Source organism: Falco biarmicus, chromosome 3 (genome assembly GCF_023638135.1).
Source record: "Falco biarmicus isolate bFalBia1 chromosome 3, bFalBia1.pri, whole genome shotgun sequence".
In the NCBI taxonomy this organism is placed as follows: Eukaryota; Metazoa; Chordata; class Aves; order Falconiformes; family Falconidae; genus Falco; species Falco biarmicus.
This window is the reverse complement of record NC_079290.1, coordinates 25,557,045-25,575,104: the sequence shown is the minus strand read 5'-3', so window position 1 is coordinate 25,575,104 and position 18,060 is coordinate 25,557,045. Positions and strand designations below refer to the sequence as shown.

General features: G+C 37.2%; 1 protein-coding gene across 1 annotated transcript in view; it reads right to left on the bottom strand.

The window, feature by feature from the left end:
* The window catches only part of ANGPT1 (angiopoietin 1), a 171,630-nt gene that overhangs the window by 83,275 nt on the left and 70,295 nt on the right, over positions 1-18,060 (bottom strand). Inside the window, exons 2-3 of the mRNA XM_056332771.1 lie at positions 11,136-11,291; positions 7,953-8,074 (exon numbers count right to left, since the gene is read on the bottom strand). Of these exons, the coding sequence (XP_056188746.1) occupies positions 7,953-8,074; positions 11,136-11,291 (278 nt within the window). The remainder of the gene's footprint in view (positions 1-7,952; positions 8,075-11,135; positions 11,292-18,060) is intronic.

Sequence of the window (18,060 nt, the reverse complement as noted above, 5' to 3'; positions counted from 1 at the left end):
CTGCCAACAGGGAAAAAGAAGTTTCTTCAGGCCAGTGCTTTGATACTATGATGGAAGTTTAGAAGAAAGAATTTTTAATATTAGATAAAGAAATTAATTCAATGTCTGCTACTTTCTGTTCAGTAATTCTACTGTACATGCCAAAAGAGGTGTTTCTCATGCCCATAGATCAACTAGTAGTTACAAACTTGCCAACAAACTACTTCCCGTTCAAGTCAGTCTTAGGTTTTATTTACTTGTACCCTCTCCCCACCTTTGTTTTTACTTCTGGATAGTAGATCAGTGGCAAAATGCCTGCATAATTTCAGGTCATTTAACCTAACTGAAGAATGTAATAAAATCCATATGGAGTTGTTTCTACTAGATATCATGGAGCCTTAATATGAGTTCTTACTAATGATAACAATACAAAGATTAAACTCAGGCCCTGGATTTGCTATACAAGCTAGAGTACTGTAAAACTTTTTTCTTTTTTAAATAAAAGAAACGAAGCAGCAAACTACTTTTTCTAAAATGTTATAAATGTGGAACTTAAAAGACACTGAAGAAAATATACTTTGCAATGTCAGCATATCTAGTTCTTTGCAAACACGAAGGATCTGGGTAAAGGGGGGAAAAAAAGAAAAGATAGGAAGGGAAAACACTTTTTCTTGGGGTCCGAAGCACAAAGGGGAATGTGATATCTCATTCTAAAAGGCTCATTAATTAGTAACAAAAGCATAACAAGATTCAGTGGACAGGAATCAGATGATGGAAAGTGCCAAGCTGAAACAAAATATGGATTTTGAAGCCAAAGACAATAAATTATTTTAACACCTTATGAAATATGTAGCTGATTTTTTTCATCACTTGAACTCTAACATCAAACACGATACCTTTATGCTCTAGACTCACATGGATTTTTTTGAAAATATTTATGTGGAAGTCTTTGAGCTCTGTTATGCAGAAGATCAGACTAAATATTTTAGTTCAGCAGAAGTTGTTGAAGATGTTCTGATGGAACTGGTTTTAGTCATGAAATGCTGCTAAAAAAGAAGTTCTATATGAATTTTATCAGTTCTGTCCACTTTTTCACAGAAATTATTGAAATGCTCATTTTGACTCTAGGTTTTAACTTTTCTGATATATATATACCAATGAACTTCTGATAAGAATAAGGTGGACCCTGGGCACAGTCTATGATATAATGTGCCATAGATGTGGCCACATCCCAGCCTGACATCTTACAGTCCATCAAAAATGTTCTGTATTTTCAATGTTAAAGAAAATGTCATTCTTGAAAACAGAATATTGCTTCATAGTTAAATGGTAAGTAAAGACAAAAAAAGTTCCCTTTATCTTTCTCCATATCCTAGTACAGTACAGGGCATTTCCCTAATTCCACAACATCCTATCTGTATGTCCACATCTAAATGATTTCCATATTTCAAAGATTTAATATAAAAGAAAGCCTCTGACGGCTACTATTTGTGCATTGCATTATTTGTTTCCCACCATGGCCTTCTGAAGACCATAGTAAATGAACCCATGGTGATGACAGTCTTATCTGTAGCAACACTGGCCATGTCAAGCAAGAAGGAAAACGCTGACAATGTTTAGAGCTTCCCAGTTTAGTGTCTACAGAGAAAGATATCAAGCAGATGTTTTATGGCTTTTGTAAAACTACATCCTAATATTTATGAGTGATGTGTCAACATGTGGTGGAAAGATGGGAGTGTCGTAGCTCTTAGTTCCTTTACAGTTTTCTATGTAGATTAAAAGGCCTGTTATTTTAAAATGCAAAACTAAGCTATTTTAAGGAATACATATGCCTTTGTGCAATGATCTTTCTATATTCATAAATCTACAACAGATAAGTCCTGAGGATAGGACCACTCCCTGTATTCCTGGGAGAAATCCAAAACATTCATTGTGTTTTACTAAAAATCGATGAGAAACCTTTGGTCAAAGCTCCAAATGAACAACAGCAGAACCTTCACATAGACTGGGGATTTTTGTGCTAGCCTGTTCTAAAAGGAAGAAATTCTTAACCAGCATGAGAAAAGCTGATCTTATGGCCTTTGACTCCAACGTGACAAGAATTTTTCATTTGCATTGTTACATTCATATTTATTATAGCTTATTTACCTTTAAAGTGCTAGAAACCTCATTAAAAAATCTTGAAATAGGTTGAAACCCATTACCAAGATATTTCAATATTTTTTTAACAGTTACAAGACCACTCTGATCTCTCTTTTCCCCTTTCTAGTATACAAATACCAAGAAGAAATAACTTTGCTGGGTGTTTGGTAAATATATTTTCTCAAATTTTTAAAGAGGCACTGTGAAGACAGAGTTAAAATGAAAGTATTTCTACTAGTTTTCATTAATGACTACTGCTGACATAAAATATTAAAGAGAACAAAACCAGGGCTGTCTCTATACTAATTAATCCAACAATCTGTAGAGGTTGACTGAAATTGTTATATAACATAATTTTATAACACTTTCCAGTAAAATGTTATGGGCATGATGTAATGACTGGTCTTTCTTACAGTAAGTTCACTGTATATGTTTTCTATACATTTGAAATTCCTATATGTTTCCTATATGTCAAAATTCCTCTTTACGTTTGAAAATATTGCTGACCTGGCTGGAGAGATGAAGGAATCATGGGAACCACAACAGTCACAGTAAAAGTAAATCATAATTCACTAGAAGTGTCATATAGATACACACACACACGCCTGTGCATGTGCACACACACACACATATATGTGTAGTTTTTACAATTGTAGCCACCATTTGGGGAAACAAATCAGCATTTGGGGAAAGAATGTGGTTGTAAAGAAACAAATGGTGTTGTTAAAATGGGTAAATACCAATATTATCCATTGAACAACTCTTTGGATTCATTATCTAGAAGACAGTTAAATTAAAAACAACCACCACTCCACCCTCTTGACCCCCCCAAACCCAGGCAAAGTTAATTTTCCTAAAGGTTAACCATGTCTCAATGTCTGGCTTGCTGATCTTGGCAAGGCTAGGAATCTATTTTCAACCATACAAATGATGTGTTAACTTTGTCAGGATATAAGCCAGTGGGATGCTTCAGTGCAACTGTGCTGTGTCCAGCTGATTCAGAAAAAGCCCTCTGATAATGCTGGAGAGGATAGAAGGCCTGCACAGAAGTCGAAGAATGACTTCCAGTGAAAGCTGTTGCCATTTCGAAAGGTGATGAAGTAGAACATATAGAAAGCACTCTGGCAGCTCTCTGGGGAGGAAGGAAAGTTTGGTTTAGACAACCTGCCTTATAAGGTAGGTAGTTTATTCACTAATCCATTCCAGATTACAGCAGTTTAAGAGACTTCTTTATCTTTGTTTTCAGGGGCCTCAAGTTTAGACATGTGAGAACAGTATATTGACCAGATCTTAGGGATAGACATCTTTTGCATTAAAACAAGCTTTAAAAAAATCTGGATTTATTAAAGATATAGATAAAAACATTTACTTTGCTGAGCTATTCAATAAGTAAAGACAAATAATGTCACTTCAGAAAAAAAAATATTTGGCCAAAATATGATTTTTTAAATTTTTTTTTTTATTACGTGTGTATGGGAAGACAAACAGGTAGAGGATTTAAATGCTTATTTTTGAGTGAAAGAACAGTATTTTCTCATTGAGATGGCTTTTTTGTACTTGCTTTTATATGAGTGAAATTTTCCCTATATTGTTAGGTGCTGACCATTCATACTTACTTTGGTGGTCTGATATTGTCTGATCATTTTAAGGAAATATAAAAATATGTTTTCTCTTATTTATTAAGGCCAGTAAAGTAACTGGTCACTTAGCATCAGTAAGCTTATTTTTTATACCAGTGACAAGATAATTCCATTGAAATCACAAAAGTGAAGTGAAAATTCTGCATTTTTCTCTTTAGTACATGCAAAACCTGAAAATAAAACTCATCAAACATACTGTGCTTCCTCATCTTTCACCAAGTCAGACGGAAATTCAGGAATCATTCTTGAGCCCTTGCCTTTCACAAAATGCAACAGCTCTTATACTGTAAAGTGTTAATCTAGTTTGATTTTCTGCAAATTCAAGTCGGATTTTCTGTTTAAATTTCACTTTTAATATTTATTGCTGGAAGACCCAGATTCCATTATCTTTTTCCTCATTTGTTTAATTTGAGTAAATAAAAAGTTATTTTCACACTTGCATATTGAAACAAATGGCACACAATAAGTTAAATGCAGATGGTATACTTTGAAAAAAAGAGGGGGCCTCAAAGGCACTTAATCAGGGAAATATTTCAATAATAAATCAAAATAGTTTTTAGCAAACTCTTGTGGGAGAAAAAATGGCAATGGAAGAAACCACCATTTACATTATAGTGGGTGGGAACCCACACAATTAAGTTATTTATGTCATGCAAGCACTCAATAGAAACATGATTCTGGGGCAAATGTGATTCTACTTATGCCATGGAATATCTTCCACTTCAGTGGGATAAAATGAAAAAAATTGGCCACTCTTTCCAGCAGAGGCAGGAAGTGAAGAGAAAGGCCAAGAACAGACATTTCTAGTGTAAAGAACATGGTTCCCTGTTTACATGCAGTGTTCATTTTGTTTAAGGGTAATATACAAGTTTTTGCAGTACATCAGCAATCATTTATTACTACTCTAAGATTTTGCATTACTTTCCTTCAAAATCCAGTTCTTTGAAAGTGATTGAGATCATTATTTTTATTTTATATAGAGGAAATTTTAGCACAGAGATTATTTCTTTCACAGAGAAAGAAATAATCTGCTCATGGTACAGCATCTGTTTTGATTATTTTCAAGATGGTATTAGTTTCTACACTCATTCCCACTCTGGTGTACACCTACTGCAAAAGAAAGGCCTTTTCCAAAGAAAGCTTGCAGTCCATGTAAGCAACATGGATAAAAGGAGTTTTCTCAATTATTTTATTGATATGAAATTGACGTGGAGAGGGATGAAACATTTTAACTGTAAGAAACAACAGAACATAGCCTGATGGGTATTCTGTAAGTATTGTTTAAAGTTAGGCAAGCTAAAATCATTGGCGTGTCCAGAAACCTAGTATCTGCTGAGATCACTGAGATTCGTCCTATAGGGAATTTGACACACACACATAATTGATTTCAGATTAGAACCTACAAGGCCAAGACCACACAGTTCTTTCTTAGGAGTAGATGATGATACAGGAGCCACTGACCCATATTATAGAGCAATCATAACACTGCCCTCTCCCTAATTTTATCACTCCCAAGGAGAGAGTAACAGAACATGGGCAGTGTATAGCTGGTTCTTACTTCTTTCCATGATGAAACTGAATATGTTTTTTCCTTTATCCACATACAACTATGCTTCTGAGAGAAACAATTGGGTACAGTGTGCTTTTTAACATACCCCTCCTTCTATTCTGAAAAACCAAGGCAGACCATTTTGTCATGTCACAGACCATTTCATCATAATGTCAGCCAAGTCAAAGGTCAACTGAAGTAAAACTTTGTTTACTGGATGAAGGCTTTACACCCTGACACATTGCTAAGATAAATAAAAAAATTCAGATTATTAAGTACTCAAGACTCACTGTCTTGAGTAGCCAATAAGATTTTGTTGCTAACAAGATTGCACAACATAAAAATGCAAGAAGTTATACTTAACTAATATTTGGGCTAATTCCAAACTGAAATAGTTTTGTAACATGTAGAATGAACTGCCTGCTGCACATGTCTACTCTCTCCATGGACTATGGGGAGAGCCCACATATGCAGTTTATGTGAGTTATTTAGTTTTGAGATAGCTGAAGTACAATTTAATCCCACACTAATTTATTCATCTTTCCAACTGGTCAAGGGATATCCCTGAAGTTCAAGAGTTTTCAATGTAATCCAGCTTCTCCAGAATAACATCTGCTGGAATTACTAGTTATAAACAGTTGTTAGATTGAATACATGAATTTGGTTTTCATAACCAGTAGCAATAAAGGAAAATTATTTGACCAGTTGACACATTGAGCAAACACGTTCCACTGTAACAATTATTTTTTGTCATTATCTGATTCTTTGCCTTCTTTTCCCAGAAGCTCCTTGCTAGATATGGTGTTAGTCTTCTTTATGTGTAACCATGGGCAAGGTCTTCACACCTCAGCTGCTGATTCCTGTCTGGCAGCGTGGGGGTCACACTGCCTTTTTTGGCAAAATGACTGATCTCAGTTTAACCAGTCCTCTAAAGTTTGTACAAGACACTTGAGTAACTACCTTGCTTTTAAAGCTTTTTGCCTTATTTCAAAATCAAATACAGATACAGGACATAGAGACCTTAGTCCCAGTCAGACTTACCTCACAGTTGTTCTTCCCAGAAGGAAACTGAGAGTGAAGTTATGGAGCGAAAGCACTCTCTGGCCTCCCTGCTTAAACCTGGCCATTGCAGAGGCAGAAATATGAGCCTTAGGTCTCCAAAAGGGCAGCCAGCTAAGAAAATGGCTTTACCCACTGTATCGAGTACAGGTGCCTAGGCGCCAGCAACGGGGGCTGTAGGGTGGCCTCTGTGAGGGGGCTGCCCTGGGCTGCGCACAGCCGGTTCCAGCCGGCTCCAACATACCCGCCACAGGGCATGGCTGGGCCCCTCGGCCACAGTGGTGGTGCCTCGGTGATAAGAAAGGGTAAAACCACCATATGACCATGTAAGGAGTAAGGGAAAAAAGTTAAAGAAACAATGCTGCAGGCACTGAGGCTGGAGAAGCAGGAGGCGCCAGGGCAGCCATGCCCCTGCAGCCGGTGGGACAGGCCATGGCGGAGCAGGTATTTCCTGTGGAGGAGCCCTCGCTGGGGCAGGTGCACAAGGGAGCTGCAGCCTCTGTGGCTGCCCACATTAGAGCAATCATATCTTGAAGGACTGCAGCCCGTAGGAAAGAACCATGCTGGAGAAGGGAAAGAGCATGAGGAAGGAGAGGCAAAGCTGCGTGAATGGACCACAACCCCCATTCCTCATCTCTCTGCACAGCTTGGGGCAGGGAGGAAGAAGAGTCAGGAGTGAAGCTGAACTAGGGAAGGAGAAGAGGTAGGGGGCACATGTTTTTGTTCTTATCTCTTATCTTCCTACACTGTTATTAATTGGCAATAAATAAGACTGTTTTGCCCATGATAGTAATTGATAAGTGATCTCCCTGTCTTTATCTCGACCACAAGCTTTTTCATCATATATTCTCCCCTTGTCCTGTTGATGTGGGGCAATAAGAGAGCAGCTGGGTGAGCACCTGGCAGCTAAACAAGGTCAACCTACCTCACGGGCTCTCTGAAGTATTGGATTGCTGCTTCCAGTGCCTTCGGGTACTGAGTCCCTGTGGCACAGAAAGGGACAACACTGGAACTTCTTGACTCTCATTTCAGTGCTTAAAAATTTATATGCTGATAAACAGTTTTTTCTTCAATTTCAACAGAAAACCCAAATGTTTACCCTTCACTTGTTCTTTAAATGGAGTGTGGCTTCAAGTGTGCTATATATGAGTCCAAAGGGAGAGATCGATCCTTCTACATGTTGGATCTTTAAAGCCATTAAAATTAGAAAGATGAGCTACTGAAGATTTTCTGTTTCTTACACATTTTAAGATAACTGATAATCTCGTAATTATTTTTATTTTTCTACTTGAAAGTGCTCATTTAAGTTATCCCTATGTTTTTCAGTAGCAGGAACGGTGTTCATGGGACTACATTGTCATGAAGTAATCTAAGATGTAAACTTACAGTGCACAGTACGGTGGTAAAAATCAACTTACATTAATCATACAGGAGCTAATATAGTGTAAAATCACTTCCTATCTCTTTTAGCCATTTCAGAAATATACTTTCTACCTACCATATTTGCTTCTTCCATTTCATCAGTTTCTTAGAACAAAGTATGCACAGACCACTTTGTGATGAGACCAGCTGCTCATTCTTACCTGTTTTTCTCATGAATTTTCAGGATTTCATGTGTTTGTTGTAGCAGCTGTTTTTCTAACTTGTACGTTGACAATGAGTTTTCCAGTAGCTGAATTTCAAGTCTGGATGTTTGATTTAGCACCTTAAGGATAAATTAAAAACATTAATGTTTACATTGTCCTAGTTATGTTGTTATAGCAACATAATGCAACCATTTCATTCTGATTTGATGATTCATCAAAAATTGTTTCTAAATCCCTTTTTAACCTCCACTGTTCAGCTGGTACGGAAATGTGCTCAGTCAAGCTACACTGATATGTACCAGCTGATATTCTGGCACCCTGTTTACTGTGGAATAATACTAGGCCGGCACAAAAAGGAAAGGTGACTGCCAAATAAGCTTCATTTCAGCGGAAAGAACAAGAGGCATGCCTTAAACATGTATTCCTACAAAGCATGCTTAAACCAGAAGAGTGCAAGAATACTTGAACTGAAGCCAAAGTGTTGCATCCGCTATTTTGTAAATAGAGCTCCTACTTCAGCTTTCCCCTGAGTTCTCTCTTTTGCTGTGTTGGCAGAAGTCTGGTGTCTGCTTATGTTATCACTACTTCCACTTTTACACAGATTTTTAAGATGAAGGCTGTGATACTAAACATTGCTTTATGCAACTGTTTTTCACTTTAGTGGTGGTCTGTATCAATGCACAAGTATATCAGACTGAAAGAAGCCTTTTAGTTATATGAAAGAGAATAGATTCTAGCGAAAAAAATAGTTCAAAATTGGGAACTACAGAATGCTTTCAAGAATGAAAGCAATAATATTAATTAATATTAGTTGGTTTTGTTGGGAGATTTGTTAGGATTCATTACATAGAATCTGAAGGAGTAATCGTAAATTGCCTTTGTATATATGTGTGCACACAACAGCTGAGATGCAATCCATTCTGGAACTGAAAATTACGCCTTTTTAATGGAACCTATCAGACTTTTCTTGGAAGGACATTTATCAATATCATCATAGCATTCTATGATAACATTTTCTCATGCATACCTGATAGGAATTTGTTAGAGTATAAAGCTAAAAGAATAGCTCCCAAGGTCAACCCAGTGCCTTCTTTTTGTTTGAAATTGTTGACATTCACAGAGCAACTTGAGATGTCTCTTTTTAAGAGTACAGAGATTGAAAAAATTGGAAACTATCAGTGTGGAGCTGTTATTTCTTCAAGATGGATACATTTGGAAGTGCCAGGAGGCATCACCACACTTTCAGAAGGACCTAGCAGAAGTTGGATGTTGGCAAGGGGTAAGAAGACAGGAAAGCACCAACAGATTTCCAAAGAGGATACATCAGTGGAGCAGCCTACAAAATGTCATTAGAGCTTCAGATAGAGAAGAAAGCCTAAAAGGAATAGGTGAGATTTTGGATGGCTTGGGGATTGGGAATGGGTCAGTGAGATGTTAAGGAGGTGGAGGCTCTATTTCAGTACTTCAGACTCCTTGTTATTCTGGTATGAGTATTTCTTATTACAGGCATGAGATCCTGGCCTGCCTTTCTCCTCGTATCCTACAGAACCTCACCTCTTTGCCATGCAGCTGGCTACCTCCATCACTGCCAAGAGTAGTCTCTTTTCATTGTCTTGAGCCACCTGAACCACTCTTTCTGGATTGATGGTAAAGCTAGGGACTACAGGGACTTTCTCATACACTGAAAACAGGGAGATGGGAAATGCCATCACTGAGCTGAAAGAGCAAGTACTGGAACAAGGAAGAGCCATTCCCACTGATATCTTGAACATCCCTTAAATTCTTCAGCAATAGGTGTAGAAGGCAGAAGTAATCCACTGCACACAGTTGCCAATGATGCATCTACCTTGATGTGATTCCTCCATGGAAAAGTCAGATGGGGAAATGCACATTTTATCCCCTACCTGTTTAAAGGAGGAAACTCTGAATGAGTGCTCAACAGCTATACCTATCTGGGGGTTTTGGGATATAATAAGAGTTCCTACACCTCCTTTTTCTTTACTGAACTTATGATACTACAGTCTATAGGTCTTCACCTCTTATGTTTCCATTTAGATATTTTGTTGGCACTGAATTAAAGGTTTTCCACAACATTTTCATAAATTAATATACTATTTTTTAGAAACCATGGTCACTTGAAATCACCACATTTATAAGTGAATGTTGATCTGTTAACCAAGATGTAGAAAAAAAGGTACAGGGAACCCATGTAAGACTGTATCTGTCTTTCATAATTACTATTGTTTGTCAGTGTAACGTAATGTGATTATGTAAAAACTTGGTAATGATATTGTAAATGTAAAGTCATTAGAACAGAAAATATGATCTTTCTAGAAGTATATATGGTACTAGAAGAAACCAAATAAATGGAATACTTTAACTCCCCTGTTCTGAATGAACAGCAGATGCAGTGCATCTGGTAATACACCACAGGCTACAAAGATCAGGAGGGCTTTAGGAAAAGGAAAACAAATATGCATCTTATACTGATATAATAATACAAATAGCAAAAAATAGTACTATCTTTGCAATAAGCCCAATATGGAACTGCACTCTGTCTTCTGACACTGACAGTCTTGTCACTTCAATAACAACAGTGGTTTTAGTGCTAGGAATCATATGGGGATGGCTCTTTAAAGTCATGTGATGTTATACAACTTCACAGTAATAACAAATACAATACATGGTGTTTTATAAAGAAGTTGATGCTTGTCCCTCCCTTTTCACAGTTTAAAAGCTGCAGACATCCACTACAATAGCTGGAAACATCTTGCAGAAAATAAAATTTCTTGTAATAGCAAAGAGGCAAAAAGCAATAGAGATCAAAGGCTTTGTTTTAGCCTGAAACTCATTATTTAGCTTGACACTTGTATCATTCACAGTTGGTAGCTGGGCTGTTTATTTGAAGTCAAATGCTGATTCAGTTCCTGGACAGTCCTGTCTGCCTTACACACACAGAGCTAAATATACTAACCAAACGAAATCAAAAGAAAGGCACATAACAAGGGTCAGTCATCACCACTGTTGGTACCGAGAAACAGAGTGTGTATGTTTCTTGGAGCTCTGTGTTGAAATGCTTTGTGTGGTTATGCATTAGAAAAGAAAGGGGTATGGATGGGAAAAGGATGGGAAAAGTTCTCTGCAATTAACAGCTTTTAGAAAACCACTCTGAGAGCATACCTGGGTTTCAACATCCGTGAGTTTTCTTGTCTGCTCTGCTGTCTGGCTGAGAAGGCTGGTCCCTATCTCGAGCATGGTGGCGGTGTGGTTCTGAACAGCATTCTGCTGCAGCTGCACCATCTCTGATTTCATGTTTTCCACAATGTAGTTCTCAAGCTGTAAAAGAGAAAAGACTGTAGCTGTTGTATTTTCACCTGTTTAGGCATTCTGGTGACATAAGGGTGCAAAGCTGATATTCTTGCCAAAAGGGGAAATCTCAACATTTTCAGAGGGAGCCCAAATCTCAGTTGACCCTGGATTATTGAGGTAGGGATCTGACTGTCTGGGTAGCCCCTTCTAGTCACAAAGTCCCAAAGTTTTTCCAAGTATTAGAGCCTGCTGGCATGAGCAGGCCCTACCTGCCACCATCTGTGTCAAGGTTGCAGTGAGCATTTGCAGTAGAGGTGTCATGACAGCTCCTAAATGAACCCCTAAAAGAACAAACTACATCACAGGGAAATGCTAGGTTCTACTTATACATCATAACTTATGTGTGAGTCCTTCATGGAAGAGATCCTACCACGTACTTACTACCTCCCCTGGATTGCTCCTATCTCACAGTATTCAGCAATATGATTTTTCACTAGGTTAGATCCCCACAAAAGGTTTCACAAACTCAGCAATGAACATGGCTTAGTTTAGTTGTGACAAAAATGTATAAAGGAATGGAGACATTGTCATGGCAATAAAAGAAGGAAGTTGTTGACCAAAAAAACACAGAAAGTTTTGCTCCTTTTTGGTTTTTTGTTGTCCTGATGTTGTTGCCTTGCATTTGCAGTCTGTTGAACAGAATATTAATTAGAACCCTTTAAATAAACTGGGCACCCCAGAGAAAGGGGCACTTTTTGTTCTGGTTTATTTTAGTTAACATAAGCAGGGTCATTCCTTTCTAGCTACCTAGATCCTCACCCTGCCACAGCAGACCAAAGACCCAGGACCATTTAAAATCTAATGAGACAGTTTCTTACTTATACAAGCATTGCTTTGGCATCTTGCTTTATGTGTTCCATAAAGTATTAACATGAAGAAAGGTGACACAGAACATTGTTTTCAATAGCTTCCACTGAAATCAACTGTAATCCAGCCAATTTACACCCAGTGAAGTTTTGGTCCTCAGTTTCATTTTGTGGCCAATCATGTTTTTTATGGTTACCCGATTGCAGACATAAGCAACCACTGTTTTACCTAATAATTTTAATCACATTGGACCTGCTTCTGCTGCAGTAAACATGTTTCATTGTGAAAGGTAAGCTGCACAGCTAAATAGTAAGAACCAGATGGTGCTGATTTAAAGACTGAAGAAAGGAGTAGGAGTCAGGTATACAGTGTGATCAATAAGAAGGGCTGCTTTCATTTTATCTATAAGTATACCAGTGCTTATGGGTAACTACTGTTAGATGTTCTGATGAGCTGCATCAGCTGAACTCACAAAAGATTTATTACAAATTTGGTCACTTATGTGTACCTCCTACTAGTTTTATGAACATTTTAACAGAGAAGGGACACTGCCACAATGTAGAATATTTTCTGCATAAGACAGTTGTTGGTGTTTTGTGTTTAGCCCAGTTTGGAGAAACACTTAATATCCATGATGGTCAAACCCAAAGTGGATGTCCTAGTTTCAGACAACAAAAACATTTGCTTGAATTGCCAGGTAACCACTCTGGACTGAAAACCTGCAGAGTGTTTTAAGTGGTGAGGAAAATTTATTGTTGAATAGTCTGAGAAGTTTTAAAGTGAAATTTAACAGCCAAGGAAAACTGTATTGCAAAACATTGTCTGCAATGGATGGCACCATTTTCCACTCCCAGTGTAAGTTTACTGCTCTGTTTTAGTTTATTACTGTAAGATAAGTGTTACAGATATTAACCTAGTTCAAGGGAGACTTTACTGATCCATCACATTTCTACACCATGCTTTTATGTTCAGAAGCATTTTGCCTGTATATCTCTTTCATATCAGACAATGTGTTTTTAGCCACTCTACTTCAGGCGGTTTTCTAAACACTAATATTTTTTTCCTCAAAAACTATGATTTGGTTGCAAATAAACCCTATGAAAGAACCCCACAAACTGTACGGTTGTTCTTTTCCATATTCTGGTCCAGATATTGGAACACCTAAGCAAGAAGTTCAAATTTCTCCCACAGCTTTCACCTCCTAATGAAACACAGGGCTCTCATGTCATGGTACTGCCTGTGATGAGGTACCAACACATAAATTTTGTCACATCCAATGTCTTTTGTTTCCAGATAGGACCATAGCATGGCTGTGGTGTGGCTGTACAGTGTTTGATTTGTTAGTCAGCAGGTTTCTGAAACTGCCTTGCTGTACATGGGCCAAGAGGTACATGTGAGTAATGGATGTCTGGGAAAACCCATGCAAAATATGGTAGCTACACTTACTACACATCAGAAATCAGATATTTTCACACATCAATAAAAAGAAACACAGGTAGGGATATAAATGTAAAAAACCCCAAATAATATAATTAATTTCTAACCAACTTTTTACCTGTTATTTTTCTCACATTATAGAAAGGATTGCATTTGAAGTATCAAATTGCATCTGTGTGGAGCTACAGCAGGTTTTGACTAGCAAGAACACAGGCACAGATTGAGGCATATTGGATAACTTGTATTTTTAATTACTGTAGCCTAAAGCATTCCCCATGGTATCCAGTCTTGGGCAATTACCCTTGGTTAGTCACCCCTAAAACTGCCTCTGGTTGAATCTGAGACTGACTCATTATAACAACAAAGCTGATTTTCCTGTTTCAGAATCACTCATTAAATGCTTTTGTAATTATTTGGTGTCCAGTACACTGCCACGATGGTTTCTGTGAGCACATCTCAGGAGTATCAGGAATTATTCATTCAGGCAAAGGAGGGTAGAGCAAGAGCTGATATAATGTAGAGGTTATGTTACATTAATTCCCTTTCCTTCCTTCACCCACTTCTTTTAGTTTGCACAGTAGTTTTATTGGTTGCAATACTGGCCTTGCTAAAATCAATGGCAAAATTTCCTTTTACTTCAATAAGCAAAGACTTCACATAGTATTTTTATTGCAGGAAACTAAAATTTACCAGGTTCATTATGACCAAGCACTGAGTTTTATCTGAAGCCTTCCCTTTTTTGGAGGCATTGTATTAAGTGTACTGAACCTTAGAATGAGCTTTCTTTGTGGTTAGTTGAGAGGAATAGCATCTATTTAACAGGTGATAAAAGGATCTTTGCAGGGTGGCCTCACAGAAAATGTGACACATGGAAACCTATTCATGGAGGTAAACTCAAGAACATTTAGGCATTTAAGCAATTTCTTAGCACCCCTTCACCCTATAATTAAGTTAAAATCAATCTTTCCAGAGACTCTGCTTTAAAGAGTAAATCCATAATGCCTGATGAAATACTTTTTTCAGTGAATCCACTTTATGTTTGGATTTTCAAATCTTTCTATTACTGTTTCTTCTTATTTCAGTTACTTTTTGTTGCAAAAGTGAAACAGAGAATACTTTTCTGTATTCTGTTCCCCCCCATCCCACCCCTCCCACTATATGGCTTTCTATAGTACATGGATGTCTTTGTTATTAATTTGACTGCATCTGCTTTTGGTAAGACTCATTGCATTGGACAGGAGTTTTCAGAATTACTGGTGGGAGCATAATACTGTTATAACATTCTCAGAAATAAAACTGTCAGAAGGTTCAGTGTTATTGTTTAATAAACATTCCAGAGGATTATGCATTAAAAGTATCTACTTCTTTCTGGACAATGTTTATTGAATAATCTTCATAGAAACCACCCAAACACTAACAGAACTATTAAAATGGAAACTGTAACTTAGGGTCTAAGTAAATGATAATGGTTTGTGGCAGATGGCTTATAAATAAAGTAAGAGCTTTTTCTTTTACTTTGATCAAGTAATGTTGGTCCCATGTAATTATGTTAAGGGATGCTATGATGCCCAGATGACATTAGGTTTTTATACAGTGCCTTAGAACAAGAATGCAAGTTAAATACTACTATCCTTCTCCTACCATATATTGCACATCTTTTGGAATAATGGAAAGACAATGGACCAGTGATATTTTTGAAGAACTTTTTTGTCTTGTCTTGTCTTGTTTGGCATACTTAAAGGTGTACCAGTAATACTACACTACAACAACCAATGAAAGGTCAGTTCTTCCTTCTTTGGGTTTCTGTACAAAGGCAGGTCACACCTCCCCATACCAACAAACTGCGTGGCAAGTCAGATATAAAAGTGACATTTGATGTAATTTGTATTTTATAAAGATATAAACAGCCTTAGTGTGAATAAGCTGGAAGAAGTTGAAATATATGGAATACCATAGCATTTCTTTGACTTTTGTAGAAGCAGAAAGGGCTTAAGGACTTTATCACCAAGAAAAGAAATTTTATTTGTGCATTGAAAAAAACAATATATATTTAAAAAAAATATCAACTACTACAAACTATTTGCCAATGAGAAAAAATTCATAAAGCAAGAAATTTGCAATGATGCAGCTGTCTCATATTACAGATCCAAGGAGTAGAAACCAGCCAGAATATATCTTTCCACTATTTCTGACAATATGAGATCAGTGGAAATCAAGGAAAAAAGAACATGGATGGCATATAAAGGCAATGAATAATGCTCAAATAATGAATAATGCTTACAACTACCTGAAAAGAGGTTGTAGACAGGTGGGGGTAGTCTTAATAAGTGACAGGACAAGAGGAAATGGACTCAAATTGCGCCAGTGGAGATTTAGATTGGATAGTAGCAAAATTTTCTTTACTGAAACAGTGATCAAGCATTGCAACAGGCTGCCCAGGGAAGTGGTTGAGTCACCATCCTTGGAAGTGTTTAAAAAACATGTAGATGTGGTGCTTAGGGACATAGTTTATTGGTGTAGTAGGAAGTGCCATGTTAGTAGTTGGACTTGATGGTCTTAAAGGTCTCTTCTGACTTAAATGATTCTATGGTTGCAACCATCCAGCCAATTCCTTATCCACTGAGTGGTCCACCCACCAAATCCATGTCTGTCCAGTTTAGAGACAAGGATGTTGTGCAGGAGAGTTTCAAAAGCTTTACACAAGTCCATATAGATGTCAGTGTCTCTTCTCTCATCCATCAATGCTGCATCCCCATCATAGAAGGCCACAAAATTTGTCAGACATGATTTGCCCTTAGTGAAGCCATGTTGTCTGTCACCAGTCACCTCATTCCAATTGTTCCAAATTCATCAAAGATGCTTTCTGTTAAATCCTTGAATCCTTGAACGCCTGCATCTTTGGCATTTCATATGTTTACTCTCTGGCTATGAAGTATAATTAATAAACAATTAAATTGTCATCAGGAAAAACAGATGGTTGAGTATGTTTAATTTATAGCCCACATTACATATACATATATAAAAACTGTGAACATACTCATATATATGGAGGCTCACAGATACAAAAAACTGTTACTTGTTTCTTTAGCATGTGACCAGTGAAACCACAGCTGCATTCTCAGCACAGAGCAACCAAACCCTGTTTGATTCAGCTCCAGCTGACTGATACTGAGATTTCTAATCTAGGTGACTTCCAATATACTGATGATACTTGTTCTTATGGTGGTTGAACTTGGTTTTATGACAACTTCTAGTTAAATAACAGTTTGCTATGAATGTAGAAGAATCTTTCAGCTAGTTGAAAGAAATAATAAAGAAGAAACCAACAGGCTTTCTTCTTCAGATAAAGAAAAAGATGACCAGACATGCTTTTATCAGAACAAATCTGGGAATCAGGGGTAACAAGTGTAAGAGATTATTCCGAAACACATGAGGTCATCTTTCTGCTGCATTCACCTTCAGTACAGTATCTACAGGAGTTGTGTTTCTAGTTCTGAACATTGCAGTTCAATAAAGATGTACATTATTTTGGTAGAGTGTATGGAAATCAAAAAGCAGTCATAAATCTATAAAATTGAAAGACTATGGAAAGTTTAGCTTAATAGGAAGGCTAAAAAGAAAATAAGTGACTAGGAGGACATAAAACTGCAAAGAGAAAGAAAATAATGTTTTCCACATCCATGAAGCCACAGTAAGTGAAGTCTAGCTTTTACAGTTAGGGGAAAAGTTTTCTAACAGTACAGGTAATAAAATACTAGTAGGGATTCTGTGGGAAAACTGTGAAAACTCCATCGCTGGGGGTCTTAAAAGAATACTTTAGGTAAAGAGCAGACAGACTAAATGGTATTTTATAGTTCTTTCTAGTTCTATTTTTTCATTCTTCTAAGGTTTTTTATTACTTTACTTCAGGACCTAATCTCACAGGATCAATATTTGGAATCAAATCTATAGTAAAAACTCCACTGAACTGAGAAGAGGTTTGGAAAACTCATCTCCTAATAAAACTTTTAGAAGGAAGCCAATAAAAGAATTAAACCCACAACAATGAAAAAAAGAATCCACATGTAGTGATGTAAACAAGAGAAACTGTTCTACATACACCAAATCAGCAAAATAAGGGAAGTCCTGAGGATCTTTCTGAATGTATGAATATACCTCATTAGGGACGCAGTCTGAAGAACCATCTGAGAAACTTATGTGAACCAGCTCTGCAATTATAAAATGGTAGCACTCCAGTTACTTCTATTAGGCCACCTTAGAAAATACAGTCTCTGAAAATCAATCAATTTGTGGATATTCAAGCTTGTGTCAGTGGTGGCTTGGCATCTGTACCACATTGTGTTACACAGTGAAGTACTTAAAATGTAATAGACAGTAATAGATAATTGCAGGGGAAGAATACACTGTATGACATCCCACTGGAATCTTGGGAAAATGGAACAAAAGTATTTTTATTAAGCACTGTACTTTAATATGAATACAAATAGTCCTT